Source organism: Heterocephalus glaber, unplaced genomic scaffold (genome assembly GCF_053883595.1).
Source record: "Heterocephalus glaber isolate CG9 unplaced genomic scaffold, H.glaber_assembly_v1.0 deba00000943, whole genome shotgun sequence".
NCBI lineage: Eukaryota > Metazoa > Chordata > Mammalia > Rodentia > Bathyergidae > Heterocephalus > Heterocephalus glaber.
Window position 1 is genome coordinate 9,604,343 of NW_028258175.1, and position 21,604 is coordinate 9,625,946.

The 21,604-nt window shown below is 42.8% G+C and overlaps 1 protein-coding gene across 2 annotated transcripts in view; it reads left to right on the plus strand.

Annotated features, from left to right (window-relative positions):
* Shisa9 (shisa family member 9) overlaps nucleotides 1-19,051 on the plus strand; it is a 290,605-nt gene extending 271,554 nt beyond the window's left edge. For both annotated transcript variants that reach the window (XM_004855849.4, XM_004855850.4), the window contains one exon: nucleotides 15,209-19,051. In XM_004855849.4, coding sequence (XP_004855906.2) covers nucleotides 15,209-15,588 — 380 coding nt within the window. In that variant the 3' untranslated portion in view covers nucleotides 15,589-19,051. The remainder of the gene's footprint in view (nucleotides 1-15,208) is intronic.
* Nucleotides 19,052-21,604: the final 2,553 nt, after the last annotated feature.

The following is a 21,604-nucleotide window of genomic DNA, read 5'->3' on the forward strand; positions in this document are numbered from 1 at the left end:
TGTTCAGTCATGCAGCTAGCTGCTCAATGGTTGCTCTGCAATTTGAACTCATGACTGTCTACTAGCTAAGCTACTTTTCACTAGGGGCCGATGGGAGAAGCTCTTTTCTGGACAGACCAGAAACACTTCTGATTCTTCATTCCTTATGTTTTCCTGGGTTCAGTAATAGAAAGAAAACAGCTGACCCGAGGAGGTGGAGGTAGAGCTCGTGAATGACCTTGAGCTGAGAGAGTTTAGGAGACAAAGCTCAGCTCGAGGCAGGGTATTGGCATGGCCATTTTGCCTTCTCAGGGGAGCATTCTGTCTTTCAAGTGGAGAGTGATTAAGGAAAGTGGGCTGGAGTTGGGGGCACCCACTCAGAGGCTTTTGTAGGCAAGTGGAGACCTGCACTGGGCTGGGTAGGAAATGGAGTGGAGGGCTAACTTCGAGGCTGCAGAAGGTGTGAGTGAGGGGCGTGATGGGGAGGAGCGACCAGCAGACTCATGGTTTTCATACTTGAGCCACATGGGCACATGTTAGCATCACTTGGAGGTGGATTGTTAAAGACTAGATTTCCGGGCTCCACCCAGGAGCTTCTACTTCACTAGGCCTTGACGGGGGGGGACCAAGAATCGAGTTGCTGTGGGTTCCCAGAGTGATGCTGCTGCCGGTCTGGGGAGCACATAGTACTTTGAAAATCACTGCAGTAGAGAAATCATTCTGGGAGATTGAACCATTTTTTCTGCGGTTTACAGTTCTGAAGAAGGGAGATTGACTGGGGCCCTAGAGGCTCAGAAACACCTGGGTTCAGGGATGGGGGTTGGGTGGGAGGAAATAATGTCCCACAGTGGGAAAGAGAGCTTTAGAACCAAGTTTAATGAGAATCCCCTGACTACCCAGTTTCTGTCTATCTAGAGACAGATTTTTGGGTCTTGCATTAGATAATAATTGTTCACATGTCAAAGTCCATTTTTAGAAATGCAAACACAATTTGGAACATGACAGACCTACTAATTTGAGAGGCATAAATTTTTTTCCTCCCTTGTGAAAAACAAAGCCATTAGGATCCTGTGACAGCCTCTGAAGGCAGTCTGCATCCCTGTCCTTAGATTAGCCAGTTGTCTGATACATTTAGAAAATATTTCAGGACAGGTCAAAAGGAAAAAAAAAAAAAAGGTTTCGAAAGATATTTTCTATCCACGCTAGGCTAACTGCACTCGTCCAGCTAAATGCACCCTTATTTATTTTGCTTTGCCTGCAGAGGGGAAAAAGGGGTCCAGAGTAGGCCAGGCCCAATTTTCTTTGAGGTCATTGGTCTTTCTGTAGTGTTGTCTACTAACCTGCAGATGTTGAGACAAGATGAAGTATAGTAACAAAGTTGGAGGGTTTTGCATGGTCCTGCCACTTTCTTCAAGAGGAAGAAACAAGTTGGGTATGATGGGTTTAGGCTCAGATTCTTCTGTATTCTAATTCTGGCTTCATCATTTACTCGTCTTGTTACCTTTCACAAATTATTCACCCTCTCTGAGCCCCTATTTTCTGACCTGAAAAATGCAGACAATGATACCACTTACTCCTAGATGGTTGAGAAGATGAGATAATGTTTAACATATGTGTCGAAGTACATAGCAGAAGGAAAGTGGTAAGTGGATGCAGGTGATTATATAATTTTGGCATTACTATCAAGCCAGCAGAATCCCGTGACCTCCCTCACCCTCAATTCTCTGATAACAAAAACTGGTAAACTCCATTTAACTTATAATTTCCCAAGCATTTTGGATGTCAGATCTCTTTTCTCTTAAGGCACATCAGTTAACATCTTAATATACAGTGGCATAACTGTTGCTGGGGGCCCACTTTGTGAGCATCAAGCATAAACTAAGAAGTCGATGAGGAGAGGGTGTCCGTGGAGAGTTTGGATAAGAGAGGGTAGCTGTGAGGACCAAATCCTGCAGATGCAAGTTTCTTGATGGCACTTGCATTGACTGATTCACTTTTGAAGAGATCATGTCTTCCAGAACAGGACATGAAATTACACTCCTTTGCATTGTCTGATTTTCACTACTTTGGGCTTCCCATGCAAGTCGCCCCCTGGTGGTCACCGCTGTTGATCCACTTGTGCCCCGCGCTGGTAACTTCTGGGGTGTATGTTTAAAATCTACCAAGAGAAGACACCACTTCAAGCCCAGCAGATAGCCTTAATCAAGATGAAGCATGTCTTTTGGAATCTCTTTACTTTGCAAAATGAATTTGAACTTTCCAGAGCTACTCTGCAGCACTGAACTTGAGGAAATCTGTGATGCTCTGATTAAATTGCATGGAATCACCTCTGTACTCTTACCCAAGCCTCTTCCACGCTCTAAACTTCCATTTCTACAACTGTTGAAATACAGGCAGTCAGAATATCCACCCTCCACTGGGTTTGAGGAAGAAATTGGAGGAAATGTGAATAAACTTCTTAGCACAGGGCTTGGTATACAGTAGGTGCTAAATATGCATAAACGAGGTTAGTGCTCACACAATTTCCACACATCTCTGCTGCAGAGAGTATTCTTAATGACTGAGAAAGAGTCTTTCAGAAATAAATACACTGCACTCTGCTTTTCTACTGTTGTAGGTAAGGAAATTGGGACCCCCCGTGAGAGAGTGAGGTTGCCTAAGGCCACACAAGAAAATTACATTTCAACAGGACCAGGATTCAGCCCTCAAAGAAAGGCTGAAGGGCTTGACTCAGAATCTCTGGAGATGCAGGATACAAACATAAATCCTGAACCCATCCACTCCTAAGGACTTGGAACTTTTGAATAAGGGGCCCAGCATTTTCATTTTAAAATGTATCTCCTGTGTTATTCTTCTGTACACTACAGTTTGGACTTACCTTTTTTCTAAGACCCACACCTAAATGCCAACATAATTCGTCCTAGAGCCCAAATTCTCACAGAATCCAGACCAACAGGAATATTTTTGATGTTTGCTTAACTAAAACAGTTTTCTTAGAGGTCATTTGAACTGGGCCACAGCTGGAAAATAAGACCTTCAGAGGTAGACTGTCTTAGATTCGGCTTCTTGCTTTGTCACATGTTAGCAGTAACAGAATAACTTGGCAGCCAAATTATTCACAACACTGGGCCTTAATTCCTTCATCTGTTACATGGAGTCATGTTGCCTTGTTATCCTTCCGGAAGGGAATTTGAATGAGATCATGTAAGTAAAATAGCTGCAACAGTATCTGGCCCATAGTAGGTTCTCAACAGATCTTAGCTTTCTTTCTCCTAAGCAAATTGATGAAGCCCAGTGAGAATCGTTCATCCAAGAGACTATGGGAAGCACAAGGCAATAGAAAGTGTGTAATTGGGTTACAGTTCCATCGGAGTGCACACATCCGATAGACCATCCTGGGGGAATGCTCACCTAGAGGCTGCTTCAGAACATCACTTGTGAAATTCTGACCTTTGCAATTTCCTTATTTGGGTTATTGGTGTGGTAGCGAGCAGTAGGATACAGAGTAGGGGGAGGATAGAAGGTGATACGAGGTGATGTTTTTTAATGAAAATCAAATCCCACCTGCTCTTGTTCAGCTCCTTTGAAAAGCACATGACAAGCACTGGAGCTTTCATGGGCATCCTTGCAAACCCATAGGGCATGAAATGAGCTGGTGGAGAAGGTTCTCTGGTTTTCAGAAAATGCCATTGCCTCAAGATTGCAGTAAATATTTTGCTGGTTTGAAAGCATGTCCCTTTGAGCAGAAGCCCTCTAGAGCCATTTATTCCAAAGCTACCTTTCTGGTTGCCCACAGCACATACTAGGTGCTTAACATTCATTGAATTAATAAATTATTAAATGAAGCTGGGGATGCCATTTGAAGTAAATCTTGTCTTTTCTAAAGAAGGACTGAAAAATAGAAAATCAGCCGGGTGGGAGTAAGTTGACCTACAGTATATTCTAGACACAATGCTACTTCCACACTTGTGGTTATATATTTGGATGTCCTGGAACTTGAGCTAATATGGCCTATATAAAATGGAAAGTTTGGGATATTTGTCATTTTAGTCCCAGTATTTCCATAAAGATTCCAGCTTATTCTCTGATTGGCTTGCCCTGTCATATGCCAACCTCTGAACAAATTGTGACAGTGAAAGCATCAAATGGGCTGTTTGTAGTCCCTGGGGAGAAAGAGAGAAGTATAGTATGTCATCTAAACCACCTGGGTTAAGAAAAGGGGGAAAGTGAATCCCACCTGAAAATTGAGTACTCCTCCCAGAAGTAGGGTGAATGAATTATTTGTATTTTTGTCAGTTATCTATTGCCACATAACACGTGTGACAAAGGACCTCAAATATCATGGCTTACAGTTTCTTGAGCTCAGCATTTATTCAGATCAGGAGTCTACGTGCTAGTGACTTATGCTGACGTGGAGTGTTCAGGTCTCAGCTGATTCACTTATCTGTCTGGGAGCTGGCTGGATGTTGACTGATCTAGGCTGGATTTAAGCAGGAATGGCTGAGGTGGCTCTGCCTTGCTCTGTGAGTCTTATCCTCAGAGAAGGGAGCCAGACACTTTCTCACGATGGCCAGCCTGCAAGAGCACAACCAAAACCCAGCAAACTTCTGTTTACATCACGCCTGCTAACATCCCTAGTCACTTGGATGAACTTAGAATCCAGTGTTGGGGAAACAGTAGTCTCTTTTCCTTTTTTCCAAAGAGGATCTTCAGAGTCATGTGGAAATGAGTATGGATACAGGGAAGGGCAAAGAATCGATTCATGTAGTAATCTAACATAGGGTCCCAAATCTTACAATGATCCACTTTAAGATGATTCACAGAGAGATACAGCAAAGTGGAAAATGACAAGTAGGACAAAGGATTCTTATCCTTAATTTGCTTCATTTAAAAGACACCAGTTGTATAAAATTTCACCAACACAGAGGCTGATCAGAAGACAAACCACACAATGAATTTCTGAAAAGAAGTGTCCCCATCTATGGAGCAGTGACATGGGATGTGTGGAAAGGCAGTGCGAAATCTGCAGTTTCTAATGGGGACCTGTTGTGTTGGGCTCTGTGGTCAGCCGTGGCTGAAGCATGAACCTCTGTACCTTTGTTCAACAGCCTTTCTGAACATGGCAACTGCATGGCCTAAATGCCTAAGGGAAGAGACAAAGGGCCTGAGGTTTCAGAGGACTGTCAGCAGCAAGAGACACAAAGTGGGCTCCTGGCAGCTGCAACAAAGGTGGCTCATGGAGCAGCCTGGACAGCATACTGCAAAGCCCAGCCCAGGCAGTTTCAGAATCCTCTCCAGTGAAGGGAGCAAGATCTCCTAACAGGAGCCTTTGGGGTTAAGACTGAAAAAGGGCCAGGCTCCTGCACATCCCTTTCTGGTTTCCTCTTAGGTGTGCTTCAGGAAAGATGTGGTGTCTCATGGGGAGAGCCCAATGCCTTGAGCTTCTTTAGGACCTGGTTCAAATGCACCTCTCTCTACTTATGTCTCTTCAGCAAAGACCCAAACCAGGGGAAACTGGGCTAATTCACCATAAAGACAAATCTTCCCATCTCCTTCCTGCTCCCACTCCTGCCTGGGCAGCTTAGCTTTTTTCCTGCCTTTCTTGTTCCTCCCTGCTGAGATAGCCTCAGGAACCTGTCCAGCTCCGGATTTCAAAATGAGAGAATGCCTGGGTATTTTATTGACAACATAAACTGTCCCCCTTTTACATTTTAATTTAGCTTGTGAAGGAAGAAAACAAGGCAGAGACCCAGAAATAACTTCTTAATAAATTAGAGTAAATATTGTCTGACATTACCAAAAGTCAATGTAAATACAGTGGAATGAGAGAAAGACATGTTTCTCACTCAAGATAGTGGTCCAGGTTGGTGGGGCAGCTCCACTACAAGTGGTCACCCAGGGACCCCCCACGGCCTCCATTCTTGTTGCCCTACCATCCGCTATGGTGGTGTCCTCCTCCACATTGTTACAGTTGGTTACTGTCATCGCATCACTCTAGCCTTTGGGAAGGAAAAAGAGAGGTCACCAACCTGGGAAAGCTGTTTTCTTTTAAGCAAGTAAGGCAAGGTGGAAATTGGAGGCATTACTTTTGCCAGCATTCCATTGATAAAGGATCAGTCACTGATGAGAGATCAGCCACATGGCTACGTTTGGCTTCCAAGAAGGCTAAGAAGTCTAGTTTGGAATTGGATGAACTTGTACCCAAGAGAAAGGCTAGAACAAGTGTGACCCAGTAGATAAGTATAGCAGATGTAACCATCTACACTGTCTTCCAGATGAGGTTATACATGTGTTTGCCATGAACAGTGTTGTGAGGTTTTACATACCTAGTCTCATGTACTCCTTCACTGCACTCTGCAAAGTAGATTTAATTATCCTCACTTGATAGTCATTTTATTTTCTAACAAAGACAGCAATAGCAGCTGCAATCTATTGAATGCCTACTGTGAGGCAAGGCCTTTGGCACAGATGACTCTGCATGGTTCTCTTCAGTGCTCCCAGCCACCCTGCTACATAGGCCACATTATTTCATTTTTAATTTTATTGGTAAAACTTTGCTTAAGGTCTCAAGGCTGTAAGGGGAAGAGTTGAGATTTAAACCCATTTCCAGCTGCTTTTAAAGTTCACATTCTCACCTCTGTATTGTAAAGAAGATTTTACAGTCACTAAAATCAGATGTGCGTACTTCCAAATTCTGTTATATGCACTGGTGAACTGCACCCTTCAAATTATCAGCACTTTTTATTCCTCTTTCTGTCTCAACGTTTTCCTGCTCTTGCTGCTGATGTCTTGCCTTTTAAGACCAGGGACTCTACTATAGCTCTCAGGAGACTACTCTGAGATTCAGAGCCAGTACTTTGGCTCTCATCATCATCAGAAATGTAGCTCTCTGAGGGGTAGGGCAGGGACAGTGGAAGCACAAGGAAAAAATATTGATGAATATCTCAAAATATGATTTCACTATATTGCCATGGCAACTGTATCTACCCCACTGAGACAGAAGGCCAAATAAATGAGAAAATACATGAAAAGTTCTCAGAGAGTGCCCAGCCTGGGGTGAAGGTGAAGAAGCCCCAGTCTCCTCTCAGTTCTGTGCGAAGCATGTGACTCCTTATGTAACTCAGCTCTGGGGTAGGAGCTGTTTGTGTACAGCCAATGCCAGCACACCTCAGAAGATTCTGGGACCCATACCTCTCCTAAGGAAGTAGCCAACAGAAGGCTGGAAGAACCAGGGCCTGGCAGGAAGAGTCTCATGTCACCTCCAGCACTTTTCTCCTATCTCAACTGAAAGAAGAAAAAGGTAGATTTATTTGGCTATGTTAGGGGTAGGCATTGGGGTCTCATTTAACTTCCGATCGTGACATGCTGATGTTTGCTTTTGAGAATACATGTACGTGTGTCCCTCAGTCTCTGATGTTTTGAAACAAAGAATCAAGAAGAGTATTTTTCTGCATTATTTTCACCCCCGTAGTTTTGAGGGCATATTACCCTGCACATAGACCCTTGTCAAACAGTCATCTTCTACAATGCAGACAAATGGTTCAATACATGCTGAATGTTGTGACCAGAAAGTCAAGCAGTGGAGCCATGTATCATGGTTTCAAATTCCAGGTCCATCACTTGGACAAGTTGCCAAACCTCTCTGAGACTCAGTTTCCCTACTTATAAAATCAAACCAATAATAGCACATACCTCATTAGCATGCTGAGAGTATTAAAAGAGGTAACAAATGTAAACTCTCCACCAAAGTACCTGAAATGTAGCACATACTTAATAAAAAGTGAGCTATTACTCAGTTTTCCACTGATTAGAGTAGGGAAATAGGGAAAGAGAGTGTGTAAACACCCAGCCTTCCACCATATCTAGTCTCTTTAGCCACTCCTGCCCCCACCCCCGACTTTATTCTGCTCTCCCCCAAACTGAGTATGCTAAAGATTATCCAGGCCTCTGCAAACTTCCAAGCAGATATATAAAGTGTAGTGCACCTGCCCAAGAAATAAAAGTCTTTAAAGCTCTAGCCTTTCAATCCCAAGAAAGAACAGATCACCTAGTCTCTTGTGATACAGACCAGGTAAATAGACAGTAAAACCTCCTGCCCATTTCTAATGTATTAGAGAATATCATTGGAAATGAAATACCTTTAGTGCTTTCCTTCATCAAATGCATGTTATTGCGCCCCAGCTATGTACTGGGCACAGGCTAGATGTCAGGGAAGTAGTATTAAGTGGAACAGATAAAATCTCTGCCCTAGATGGAGCTTATGTTCTAGTCAAGGGAGACAGATAATGCACAAGTAACTAAGAAAGATAATTTCGTAAGCTTTAGACATGTTAAATAGAGGGATGTCATAAATGCAACTGGTGGGGTGTCTCCTTAGGGTCTTCAGGAGAGGTTATCGAAGAGGCAGCCTTTGGCCAGAGAACCAGATGACAAAGACAATTTTGACCTTTGGGAAAAGCAAGAATGATGTCCAAAGGTCCTGAGATAGTAACAAGCTTGTGGAACAGAAAGGAATCCAATATACTGGGTTGGATCATGTCTCCACAAATCTGTGTTCACTTATAACCTCAAGTTGTGAATGAATGTGGAAATAGGGTCTTTGCAGGTATAATCAAGTAAAAATAAGATCATACTAGATTAATGTGGGTCCTTAGCCAGTGGTTGGTGTCTTTACCAAAGAGAAAATTGGGCATGCACACACACAGGAGATAACCATGTGAAGCTTGAGGCAGGGACTGGAGCAATGGAGCTGCCAGACTATGGATGCCCAGATTGCTGGTAACAAACAGAAACCAGGAGAGGCAAAGAGGGATTCTCCCTAGAGCCTGCGGAGGAACTGTAGCCCTGCTAACACTTCCCTTGATTGAAACTTCTGACCTCCAGAACTGTAAGAGAAATTTCTGTTGTTACAGCAATGGTACTTTGCTGCAGTTGTGATGAGTCCCTATCAGTATGGAATAAAGGAGAGTGGACAAATAGCCAGAGTCTGGGTTATAGATTTGAGACCATTGCAGAGAATTTGATTGTGTGCTTAAATATGATGAGAAGCTTAATTGGTGTAGTCTATTATATTTTTCAGCCAAAGACAGACAGATGAGGAATTGCAAAAGCTTAGTTGAGGTATTATGTACCAGGTGAAATTTACCAAGCAAGACTCAAGAGTATCACCAGGTGGGAATGAGCTATAGGAAGCCCTCCTCGAGATATTTTTGGCCCAAGGAAAGAAGGTAGGTGGAAGACCACCTGCTGAACCTCTCAGATGTGCAGCTTGTCTTGGAAACTGGTTATTACCTTGATGCTCTCTAGTTCCACGGAAGCAAGGCTCCATCCTGCCCGCACCTGTACAAGTGTCTGCTGCTAATTAAGAGAGAGACAGATGGAGGAAGGTACAGTTTAATTTTGCAGCCCCAGTTCCTTCAAGGCAATTAGGCTCATTGGAAGAAAAGTACCTTTTTTCTTTCTTTCTCCCTCTTTTTTTAAATGGAAAAAAAAATCAAATCGGAAAGGGCCAGTGTTATTGAAAGGCTCACACATCTGTTGTGTGGTCAACTTGTCAGCCATCTGCCCACAAGGTACTGGGGCCTGATTAGGTTAATGCATTTATTAATGGAGCTTAAAAGACTGTTGAATGAATCCATTATTTCTTTTTGCAAAGAGCTTTTTAATATACTAAGACAAGGACCACAGTGCAGAAAGCAGAGTTGCCAGATAAGTAGTTCTTTACCCTTGTCTGGCTCCAGATCAGAGGGGGACAGAAAATACTGTGGGAGAAGGTTTCATGAAAACTGAATTTCCAGGTGGTATAAGTGGTTCATCCACCCAACCTCCTGCCACCTTCTGGTTGTTGAAATAATCCTGAAAATATCTCTTTAGAGAATAATTTCCTGCCTGAGGTACCCAAATCTGTGCTTTGCTTCTCTAAAAACACCTGATAGTTCCATGAATAGATAGGTCAAATAAATAAGTATGAATGATACAGTCTTGCCCACAGGACATTTGATGATTGAAGGATAACCTTACTTTCTTCACTCTACCACACAGATGAGCTTTCAAAGCTACCATGCTTCTTCTTACCTCAGTGATTGCCGGCATGCATCAGTTATCTGCTGTTGCATAACAAACGACCCCACAAAGCTTAGCATAGCAAACAATTATTGGGATCATGATTCTGATTCAGCTGGGCAGTTCTTGTTTGGACTAGATGAGTTGGCTGCTTTGTGCAAGGTTTGCTCAGTACATGAGACTAAATGGCAGGTGGGCTTATGGCTGTACTGTCCAGGATGACCTCACTGGATATGTGAAAGTTTGAAGGCTGCTGGGTGTGGTGAATGTGGTTAACTGGCCTGTGGGTTTCTCATCCTCTTCCTCCTTCATACGGAGGGAGAGTTTCAAATGGCTAATGTTGGAAGCTGCTACAATTTACTGGTGAAATCCAGCTACAATATAGGCCACACTTGAGATGTGGAGAAATAGAGTCTACCTCTGGATGGGGAGAGTTGAAAAACATTACGGCCACTCTTGCAATATACTACAGGGTTTTATTTCTCTTTACCTGCAGATCTCAGTGAAAGGTACTTCCTCAAGTCCTCCTCGTATGGTCTCTCATGGAATAAGCTAAGCACTCAGCATACATGGTGGGTGGAAGGAAGAGAAAAGGGATGAAAGTAAAAAGGGTCTATTGGTTTAGATGAATGCCTCCTTTGTGCCTAGTAAGTTGCACAAGTGTCAGTTGAATTTAACGCAGTGCTTCTTTTATAAGACAGGAGGTAGGAAAATATATGTATCAAAGTTACTGTATTTCAGGAATTGTCACATGTAGCTTGTGTATCTCATGGAAATGTAAGAGTATATTTTCCCCATCTCACACCCAAGGGATTAAGTGGCACCCCAAGGTCTGTCTGATTTCAGAGTCTGTGGACTTTCTTGTCCACTTCATTGTTACTCCAAATGCCAAACACATTTTGTTTCCAAGGAGCACCCAGTACCAGGTTCACTTAGGAGATCAACTCAAGTTTGGTATGGAGGAGGGAGAGATTCTCCATGTAGTACTCAGTGTTGCCTCTTAATAGAGGTTCTCCCCACTCTGCATGGACATGGCAAGAGTTGAATGCAGCTGTTTCTATATTTCCTTGGAACTTTCTGAGAAGACATTGCTCATTCCATCACCTACATCTAATTCGTAATCAGTTTTATCCATTTTTCAGAAATAGGGATCTTTGCAACTTGCTTTGGGCAGACATTAGCTTAGTATCTGGAAATAGGAACATGGGAATGAATGATTCAGAACCATGACTGGGCACTTAACAAAGGTGAGTGAGATTTTCATTAAGAGATGACTGGGAAAGAAGTAGGAAAGAATATTCCTCCTCTACTCTTGCCCTGATATGTTCTTTACATGCTCACAGTGTTTTGCTCATAAATGCATTCGTTGAATATTTATTGAGTACCTAGTACTTACTAGGAACTAGGATGGATACTGCTTATATAATAGTGGGTGCTAATCAGACCTGGTGTTGCCTTAGTGAGATAAACAATAATTAATACCCTGCATAGACAAGTTGAAATGGCAGCCATGATAAGTGTCATGGAGAAGAGTCTATCACAGAGGAATCTGATTGCTTTAGACTTCTTAGTAGGGAGAAGTGCCTCATGGGGAGGTGGCTGAGGATGATGGGAATGATTTAGGAAGTCACTTCTCTTTAGTTCTCTATAAAATTTTGTGCTGGCACTGTGATAGATGCTGGGGCCATTCCTATGGTTTTCAACCCTGGCTTTGTATTAGAATCACCTGAGCTTTATTAAGTTCTTTATTGGGGCCACATCCTGATTAAATAGATTTGGAGAGGGGTCTAAGTATCTGAATACTTGAAGAACGACCCCATGCAATTTTCCATCATTTGCTGCCAGGATTGAAACCACCAAACCACACAGATGGAATGAAGGTTCTTGCTCTCAAAGAGCTCGCACTCTAGTGGAGACACATATGTGACCATGGAGACAGATAATAGCGTAGTCAGCATTCTGATGGAGACAGCAGAGGTGGTTGAGGGAGCTTGGGGGAATCAGGGGCCTGCTAAGTCCTAAAAGATGAGCAAGAGTGAGTCTGCTGTAAGTGAGTGGGTCTGATACCCCAGCCCATAGCTATGGTTCTTACATCAGATCAGGAACCCCATTACACTCATAAGACTGGTTAGTTGTACATAGTACTTGCCATATATAAAATTATAGGTAATCTGTAGAATTATTTGGTTCCTGTCTTTGCCTCCCTAATAGAATGTCCATTCTATAAGGACAGGGACCATGTCTACTTCTGACTCTCCCTTGTATTTCCAGTGTCTAGCACAAGGCAGATGCCTGTCTGATGAATAATTAAATGACTGAACAAGTGGCTTGAAGGAGTTTTGGTAGGTCATGACATTATCTCTTCATCTCAGATCCATGCCTTTGACTGCACCATGAGAGTGAGTTGGCAGGGGACATGTGACAGCAAGGCCAGTTCAGTGGCTCAGTTAGGGCACTAACTGCGGAGGAGCAGTACAGAGCACCCTTGTAGCACTCGAGGAAGCTGAGGCAGAAGGTTCAGAGTTTGAGTCCTGGGCAAATTAGTGAGACCCTGGTTCAAAATTTTAAAAAAAATTTTTAAAAAGGACTGGAGATGTAGCTTAGTATTAGCTCCCTGGGCTCAATCTCTGCTAACAAGAAGAGGCATTGGGAAGCATTTGGAGCTTCAGTTGTGATGGGAGAGAACAGGATGATAAGGTCAGCACTAGCTCCCAAGTTTCTAGATTGAGCAGCTGGGTAGTGGGTGGTCCCTTGCAAGAGATGAGGAAGAACCTGAAGAAGAAATCTGAGGAGTGATGGATTCATCTCTTTGAGAGAGGATGCTATGGAATACTACTCCCAAGAGGTAACTGGGTGGATGAATTTGAAAGTACTGCATAAGCAGGAATTTTAGAGTATTCTTTTGTTGAAATCTCATGGTGCTGGAAATCTAGAACTTTCTTCTGGAAGACAAGATGATGGAGTTCTACCCAGCCCTAATATTAATTGGTGCCATCTTAAGTAACTCACGATATTTCAAGAATATGTGCTTCTTTCATTTTTGGTAGCAAACTCTAAGATTCCTTTTGACTTTGACATAGTTACCTTCAGTTAGTTGTAGAATTTAGGGAAAGGGGAACTTTCTCTTGAAAGGCTCGGTCACAGCTAATTGGATATAAGGAAATCTACCTGACATCATGGTAAACCTAGACAATTAATACATGGTTTCTTGGAGTGTTGTGCTTAAGAGTGGAAGCAGAGCCCAAGCTTACCAGAAATGGCTCTGTGATCAATGAGTGATGTCTGCTACAGACACAGAGGGAACAAGTGGAACAAAAGCTTTCCTTCAATCACCTTTCAAATGCATCAAAAAGTGCTTATTGGACTGTTCCAACTTGGTTCAGCCATTAGCCTTGGCTAACTTAGTTAAATCATTTCATGGCCCTGAGCTTGACAGTTCTCTAATTTGTCAAGCAGGAGTAATAGTCCTCATATTTCCTACCTTTGTTATTGAAAGGATCAAATGAGAAAGAAACATGGAGCCAGGATGGTTTCTGTGAATTTATATAAACTCATACTTGTAACACTTGGGGATGTCAGAAATGGGGATGAAGGAACAGCAGATAATCCTGTTTCCTGAAAGATGTAATTTCAAAAGTTTATCAGTAAGAAATTAATTTTAGGCTGGGGATTTAGCTCAGTGGTTCTGCCGCTTGCCTTGCAAGCACAAGGACCCAAGTTTGATCCCTGGTACCAAAAGAAAAAAAAATTAATTTTAAAATTGTATAACAATTTAAAATTTCAAGATAGAAAATAAAGAGTCATAAAATCATCAAGTAAGGAAATAAAAAGAAGAAAGGAAGGGAAAGAGAAATCATTCATTGCAGGAGAGTGTGGTGAAATAGAGTGAAAATTGGTATAGCTCTTCTGAAGAGAAGCTGGAAACATGTATCATGGTCCTTAACACTATTTATAATCTTTGGCCATGTACTTTGGGTAATCCAGATCAGGTGTCAAGCAACATTTCCTTCTAGCATTGGATCATACATATTTCAGGATCTTCAGGCCATACAGTGTCTGTCACCAAGTACTCAATTGTACCACAGCTATAGCAGAGCAAAAGCAGCCACAAACAATATATATGTGGATGGGTGTGGCTTTGTTTCCAATAAAACTTTATTTACAAATAGAGATAGTAGCTAGTTTTGATGGTACTCAGAGGACCACGATTTGGCAATTCCATGATGTAGATTAAGAAAATATTTTTAGGATGACACTAAGTTCAAAATTTTAAATATAGAATATAGGCCAAAAGTTTCTCATCCCAGCCTTATTTATAATAGCAAAACATAAGTGCAACTTAAATGTTCATCAGTGGGGAGACTGATTAATTTTGATGTCTCTGCTCAGTGAAATATCACATAGGTATTAAAGTGCTGCTTGTTGGGATAATGAGATGGAGAAATGCTTGATAGAATGTTACAGGAGGAATTGAAATCGTTTTTTATGATGATACAGATGATAATGATGGTAGCTAACATCTAAGAATTTTATGCACGTCAAATCCATGTGAAATACACTTTTTATTGTAACTCCTTTATGCAGAGGCTGATGGTAATGGAAGTTGACTTAGCAAAAGTAACACTGCTGGATGGTGGCAGAGTTGGGATTTGAACACAACTGTGCTTAATGCTAAAAGCAAAAATGAAATTAACCAATCAAACCAATAAAAGTCCCAAATTAAACTGTTTATTAAAAAGACCAGAAGAAAGTATGTTCAGCAATTGACATTATCTGTCTTGAGTGGTAGGTGATAGATATTAATATTTCTCAACAGGTTGAATGTTTTCTCCATTGAGAATATATTGTTTAGCAAATGAAGAAACAACACTTGCATTTTGTAGGGAGGCTAAGGATGGAAGAAGACAAGGTGGGACTGTGGTGGGAGACATTTTTACCTGGAGGGATCCAGCGAGCCCCTCTGGCATGCCCTTAACCTGCTTGGTCTTGCTTTTGTTTGTGGAAAGGACATGATGATCCTGTTTCCTGTCTTGTTCCAGGTGGAGTTGTATGGTGTTCTGTTTGCACTGTTGGCCCATTTTTCTGCTCTATTGGGTTGACCTTCCAGTCCTAACTTTCTTTCTCCTCTCTCTCCTCCCCCTGTCCATCCATCTGTCCCACTATACAGCTGACAAGGTCAATGACGACTTCTACTCCAAGCGACGGCACCTGGCTGAGCTGGCTGCCAAGGGGAACCTACCTCTTCACCCGGTAAGAGTGGAGGACGAGCCCCGGGCCTTCAGCCCTGAGCACGGGCCTGCCAAGCAGAATGGACAGAAGTCTCGCCCCAACAAGATGCCCCAACACCCCCTGGCCTACAACTCCACCGCCAGCTTTAAAGGCTGGGACCCCAATGAGCAGTCTCTCCGGCGGCAGGCGTATGGCAACAAGGGCAAGCTGGGCGCAGCCGAGTCGGGCTCCAGCGAGCCCTTGGGAACTCGCTCCCAGCACTATCCACCCACACAGCCATACTTCATCACCAACAGCAAAACGGAAGTGACTGTCTGAGTTGTCGCTGCAGAGAGCACCCTGGAGACCACACTCAACTGAGAGAGGCAAAAAACATCCCGGCCCACACCATCCCTGCCCTGCCCTGCCCTGCCCCTCCGCACGCACCCACACTCACTCCCAATGGGAACCGACTGCGGACCTACTGGTGATGCAGAATCACGCTTCTCCTAGGTCATGCCTAAAGCGTCAGGTGGGGGAAGAACTGAAGCATGGACATTCAGCAATACCGAAAAGGGGAAACTGAGGCACAGTCAGCTTCAGGCCCAAGGTGGCCAACTCACATGCCCAAACCATGGGGCTAATTTTTCTTTTCCTCCTAACTTGAAAGTGAAATCCATGATGAAAAAAAATATAGACAAGTAGCACAATTTAGAGAAATTGTCCACTGGAGCACATATGTCATTTGGCACGTGCTGTCTGTTTCTGGGTGAAAGGCAAGTAGAGAAAGAATGAGGGTGGACAGAAGACAAGACTGCACTTTAGAGAGGAGTTGCCTTGGGAGGAATATGTCCACATTATAAGCATTTTCTAATCCCAAGAGGTGATATGGATACAAAATGGTGACAATTGTGGGACAGTAACCGGACCCCAACCATTGTATCAATAGTACTTTTCATATCAATGTTGAAAGCAAAAAAAACCCCACAACACTCAAAATCACAAAAAATAAATGGACCCTGAACCCACTGACAGCGATGGGAAAGAAAGAGCGTTTTGGAGGACTCCCGTAGAGCCCATGAGCATGGAAATGGGAGAGACAGGGCTTATGGCTGGGAGAGGGTCCAGAGAGAGTACTAAACGACGTTTCAAAGGGACCAATATAAGCCCACTACAAAACAGGCAAGAACAGCAAATAAACTTCTGTTCAAAATCTTCAAGACTTGGGAAATCAGATCGATAACAACAACTACAAAAACTACATTTGGAAAAGTGAACAGAGAAGGGATGAGGACCCAGAAGCCTCTGATTTCTGGTGTTTCTCCCTCACCTCCAAGGCCTGAAACAGCCACAGAAACAAGTCCTCTATTAACTGTTTATCTCCGATTTCCCATCCCCTTCAGCGCATTCCTGCCACCACTGCCAAACTTCAACTGCTTTGGACTGAAAATGTTATAAGCGTGGGTGGTGCCTTCAATGTGTTGCTGTTGTTTGATGACAGTCTTGTTTCTCAAGTGCAACCTGTGTTCTTTTAGCCTTCCTCCCTCTTGTTTTTCTGCAGGAGTAGACATTGTTTCCATTCTTCCTTTGTAGGTGAGCCCAGCCCATAACGCCCCTGAGGGGGCTGCTGCATTGTCAGCAGTCCCTAAGGACACTCCCACTCTTCCCTCGTTCCTCCCAGTCACCTCCCCGGACACCCTGTACCTTCATCATTCACTCAGAATCTCCTGAGGATGTCTTTGAGACTGGTTCTTAGAACCAGTAGCCCTGGGATGTCCCAACAAAAGCAGTTTTCCTAAAAGTCCTCTTTGTGTAGTGAAAGTCCAGAGAGGTGCATGGAGGGAGAAGAGAATATCATATAAAGTGAGAAGTTTCCAACTAGCCCCCGAACATCTTAGCTAATTAATAGGAACTCCAAAAAACCCACAGTTTCTTTTGTTGTCAGAAACTGCAAATGATCTGATCAAAGAACAGAGCATTTCTTGCAACATTCTGCCTCCCATCTCTCCAGTCTGGCATCACAGAATCAGCACAACCAGATACTTATTCTCCCCCTCGCTCTCTACAGATGTGAAGACACTGACAATGCCTTTGATCTCTCTGGGCCTTAGCTTCCTATCTGAAGAATTGGGACTAGGTCAAGCTTTTCGAGCTTTTTGAAATATCAAACCCTCTGCCCGTTTCTAAATTGAAACCTTGCAAAGAACCTACTATATAAGGTTTCCACGTATAAAGAGATGTGGTGAAAGATGTAGCAGGGGCCAGAGACCCCTTCATGCTGAGGCCCTAGCACTCACCGAAGTCAACAGTAGGGTCAATAGTGCCGGGCATGGTCAGTATTCCTTTGCCATTAGTTAGCTGTTGACCTGTAACACATGTAGGGATCTCTGTGTATCATCATCACAATATTTATATCTAAATTGATTCACTTTTAATATGTTATTTTTAAAAGGACAACTTCCTACCTTTATCATAAATAGAAAACCAGCGTCATTTGCCATACACAGAAACTAAGAATTAAAAGAAGTGCAAAGAGAAGGCAGCAGTGATGAAATTCCAGCTAAGTACTGGTACCTGTGGAAAGGTTCACACCCTAAAGTCGGGCACATAATTGCTCTATTAAAAAGAAATTAGGAAGTGTTATAGTTGTTCAAGATACCAGTACCCAGTGGAAACTTTCCTTGGATTAATCAGATGAACTGAAGGGTAAATTAAAAAGGAATCTTTCCTTCAGGTGAGTCTGTGTTAAATAGTGCTATATCCATTGTACACTACATATAATCATTTTGCATAAACTAATGGTACACAGCCCACACCTAAGGAAATACTGGGTTTATCTAGGAGGCTCCTTCCAGCTCAAAGGTTCTATGATTTTTTTGCCTCCCTCCTACCTTACCTTTGGTCTTTACCCTCTACCCGCTTTATCTTGCCCATATCTTAACTCTAATTAAGGGTTTTTCTTGGTCCCTGAGTCTGTAGTGTGTTACTTTTTCCTCTTGCTCCTCCCTTTTGAAGTAAACTCCATCCAGTAAAGTCGGAGCTTTGGAATCTGCAGATCTAATTTTGTCAGCAAAGATAAAGCCTGTTACATAAGATGAGGAAGCCCATGATGAAGCCCAGGAAGAACAAGTACTTCCTAAGTGGTACTCTCCAAGAAGGGCAACCCAGGAAGTACTTCCATCACAGCACCTTCCACCGAGGGAGACGGCTTAGGGGGATGAATTGAGGAGGGAAGTTGGGACAGGGAAGGCCTGTTTATCCTTTGACTTCCTCTTGGAAGTGTAGACAGACCTCATGATACTGACACTGGGGTGATCTGTGGAGCTACATATGACTGCCAATTCCAAGGCAAGGATCCTACAGCAAGGGTGAGGAGACCTAGGAAAGAAAACCCAGATGGAAACAGACGGTCCTCTCCTCTTTCCACGCCCTGGCACTAGCCTCTTCTTCTCTTTGGCTGTCCGCTGATTTCCAACCCAGGGGGGCCAGTCTGGCTTTCCTTTGCCTTCCCAGAGTGTCTCAGCCTCCATTTGCCTTGGGCTCTGCCTGGCATCCCCATCTAATTCCTCCAGTTTTTTTGTGTAAATGGAGCATATTTTATGTGCAAATATTTTAGTAACCGTATGTTCTGCAAGTAAACCTGTGTTAATACTTGTCACAACTGCAGAGTTTATGATACCAATAATACTTCCTACAATGAAGAAAAAACATGTTTGTTTTCTAAGAATGTTTATTTGTAAACATATGTATTCACTATATTAATATGAATTTCTTACCTGGCAATAAAACTGATTATATGTGATTCTGTTGAGGTTGCTATGCATTTTTCTAGGGCTCTACATCCTAATCTGAATTTCTCCCAGGAAACAACAATATTAGCATACAAAGTCTTTAGTTCACTAAATGTGAGTTCTCCTTATAACTAACCTGATCTTAATGGCCAAGAATCTTGCTGAGTTTGGACTTTTTTTTTTTAACCAGTGACTAGAGTTGCAGAAGAATAGACTATTGAAAGGATGGGACATTGGATTCTTCCTCTATTTTAAAAATGTTATTCTCTTCTTGGCCTTTGTTAGCATTGAGCTTGAAATCTTTAAGTAAAATCCTGTCAGAATGTGGCTCTCCCAGACAGAGGCTCTGAGATAAATACTTGAGTGTAAGCAGTTTATTTAAGAAGTAAAGGTACAACAGGGAGAAGAAAAAGGCTGAGCAGGGTGCCTTACCATGCCAGCTATAACTAAAGGTGGCTGAGGTTTAATGCTGTGGGAAAACTTTCTGTGTTAAACACATACACTTGGAATTCTCTTGCTCAGCCAGACACTGTAGATGAATAGCTTTCAGAGACTGTTACTGTTCAGACAGTCCTAAGCTGCCACATGCAGAGAGATTCCCATGGCACACAGGTACACCTACTGGTTATTCGGAAGCTACACATGGCACACTGGATTCCAATTGTGCAAAGACACAAGGGGTTGGGGCAGTAACTCACAGTGGCTGCTCACAGAAGTCTAGGGGCCTCTTGGGAATGAAGTTTCTACTCTCTGGATGCTTAGAGATTTTTGTCAGTGTCAAAAACAGAATCACAGTGCTCGCTTCAGCAGCGCATATACTAAAAACAGAATCACAGTCAGCCAGAATTGGAGACCGTGGATTTGGAGTTCCCTTATCGGCCACAGGGTCACATGGTATCACCCAGAGCAGATCCCATGGACTCTCTCTTTGGGGCATAGTTTTGATTGTCAGAGGAGCCTGCAGGGCAGAGGATTCTCTTTCAGCATGCAGGGGCTGATCAGGGGTGGAATCTCTGACCAGGGCACAACATAGCCCCTGGCTGCAGTCATAAGATAGACAATTATGCCTTTGTGGGGAGGGACAGACCACTTTTCTAGGGAGACCACCTAGTTGGTTACAACTCATAAACAGCAAAAATCATGGAAAGGAAATTTGCGAAGACGAACACTGTCCTTGGACAGTACCACTTAGCAAGTACCTGTTCTTCCCGGGCTTCCATTGCAGTGTTTTGCCGTATTTGATCCTCACAACTATGAAGGGTAGACACGAATGTGCTTTGGATATTCTGTTCAGAGATCTGTCTAATGTTCAAGTATTTCATCCAAATGAATTCAAATAATAAGTGATGGGACCAAAATTTGAACCCAGAGCTCATCCTTGAACTATTCTGGCAGTTCTCGCTTGAATGAGCATGTGGATTGCTAGGAATGCTTGATAAACATACAGATTTCCAAGCTCCCCCTGCAGAGATTCAGATGAGGTAGATCTGAATTGGGACCCAAGATCCAGCACTTGGGACAGACTTCCTACCACTGCAATGTGGAGGCTCCTGGCCCTGGCTCTGAGAAGTGCTACATGGTGTGCTCATTTAGCATCTTGTCAGCTTGTCCTAGGGGAGGTGCTTCTAGAGGGACCCATACCTGTGGCTGCATATCCAATGTTGGAATGTTGTGCCCTGTAATGAACTGAAGATTGGGCCCAGAAGATCTTGGGAGGGGTGGTGGCGTTGATTCAAACACAAGTTCGCCATGTTCCTGGGGCCTAACCTGAGCTATCTCTGGTATTCTATTGCTTCATCCCCAGAAAGAGGAGGTTGTGGTTGATAATCTTTAATCCTTCAATCTCTCCTGATTCAGCAGCTTCCTTCCTCATGACCATGGCAATTGGTAAAGCTTTCAAGATTGAATCCTTTACCATTTCCAAAGATTTGTATCTGTATAACCAAGGGTTTACTTCATGTAGTAATAACCATTATGGTGACACTTCTCTGATTTGCATACTTGCTAGATATCTGGATTTATGCTAAGGGCTTTCTAACAGCCACCCATAACCTTTATGGAGGTTCTTAACTTTTTGTGGCACAGACACATTTGGGGGTCTGACGAAGCCTGTGGATTCCTTTCTCAGAGTAATGCTTTTCCACGCATAAAATAAAATACATGATATTAGAAAAGAAACTCATTCTCTTGAAATATAGTCATGAAACTATTTTTAAAACATTTTTGATATAGTTATATATGTTCTTTGTTAACAAATGCATTAAATAACAGGCTGTAATGATCAGTTTCAAAGTAATAGTAGCACACACAATTATTTGAGCCATTTACTGCAACTACAATTTGATGTGATAATATTTGTGATTCTATCAGTGACAAAACTCACATCAGTTCTAGCATGATTATGGTTTGCTGCCTACGCTTATAATTGAGGAACATACTAAATTTCTATCAGAGCTTATGAAAATAAAGATTGTTTTCCCACTTAAATTCACAAATTCACTAAATTCCATACACTGATTCTCACGAGAGTCCCTGGTTAAGATTAAGATAAGCACTCTTGGACT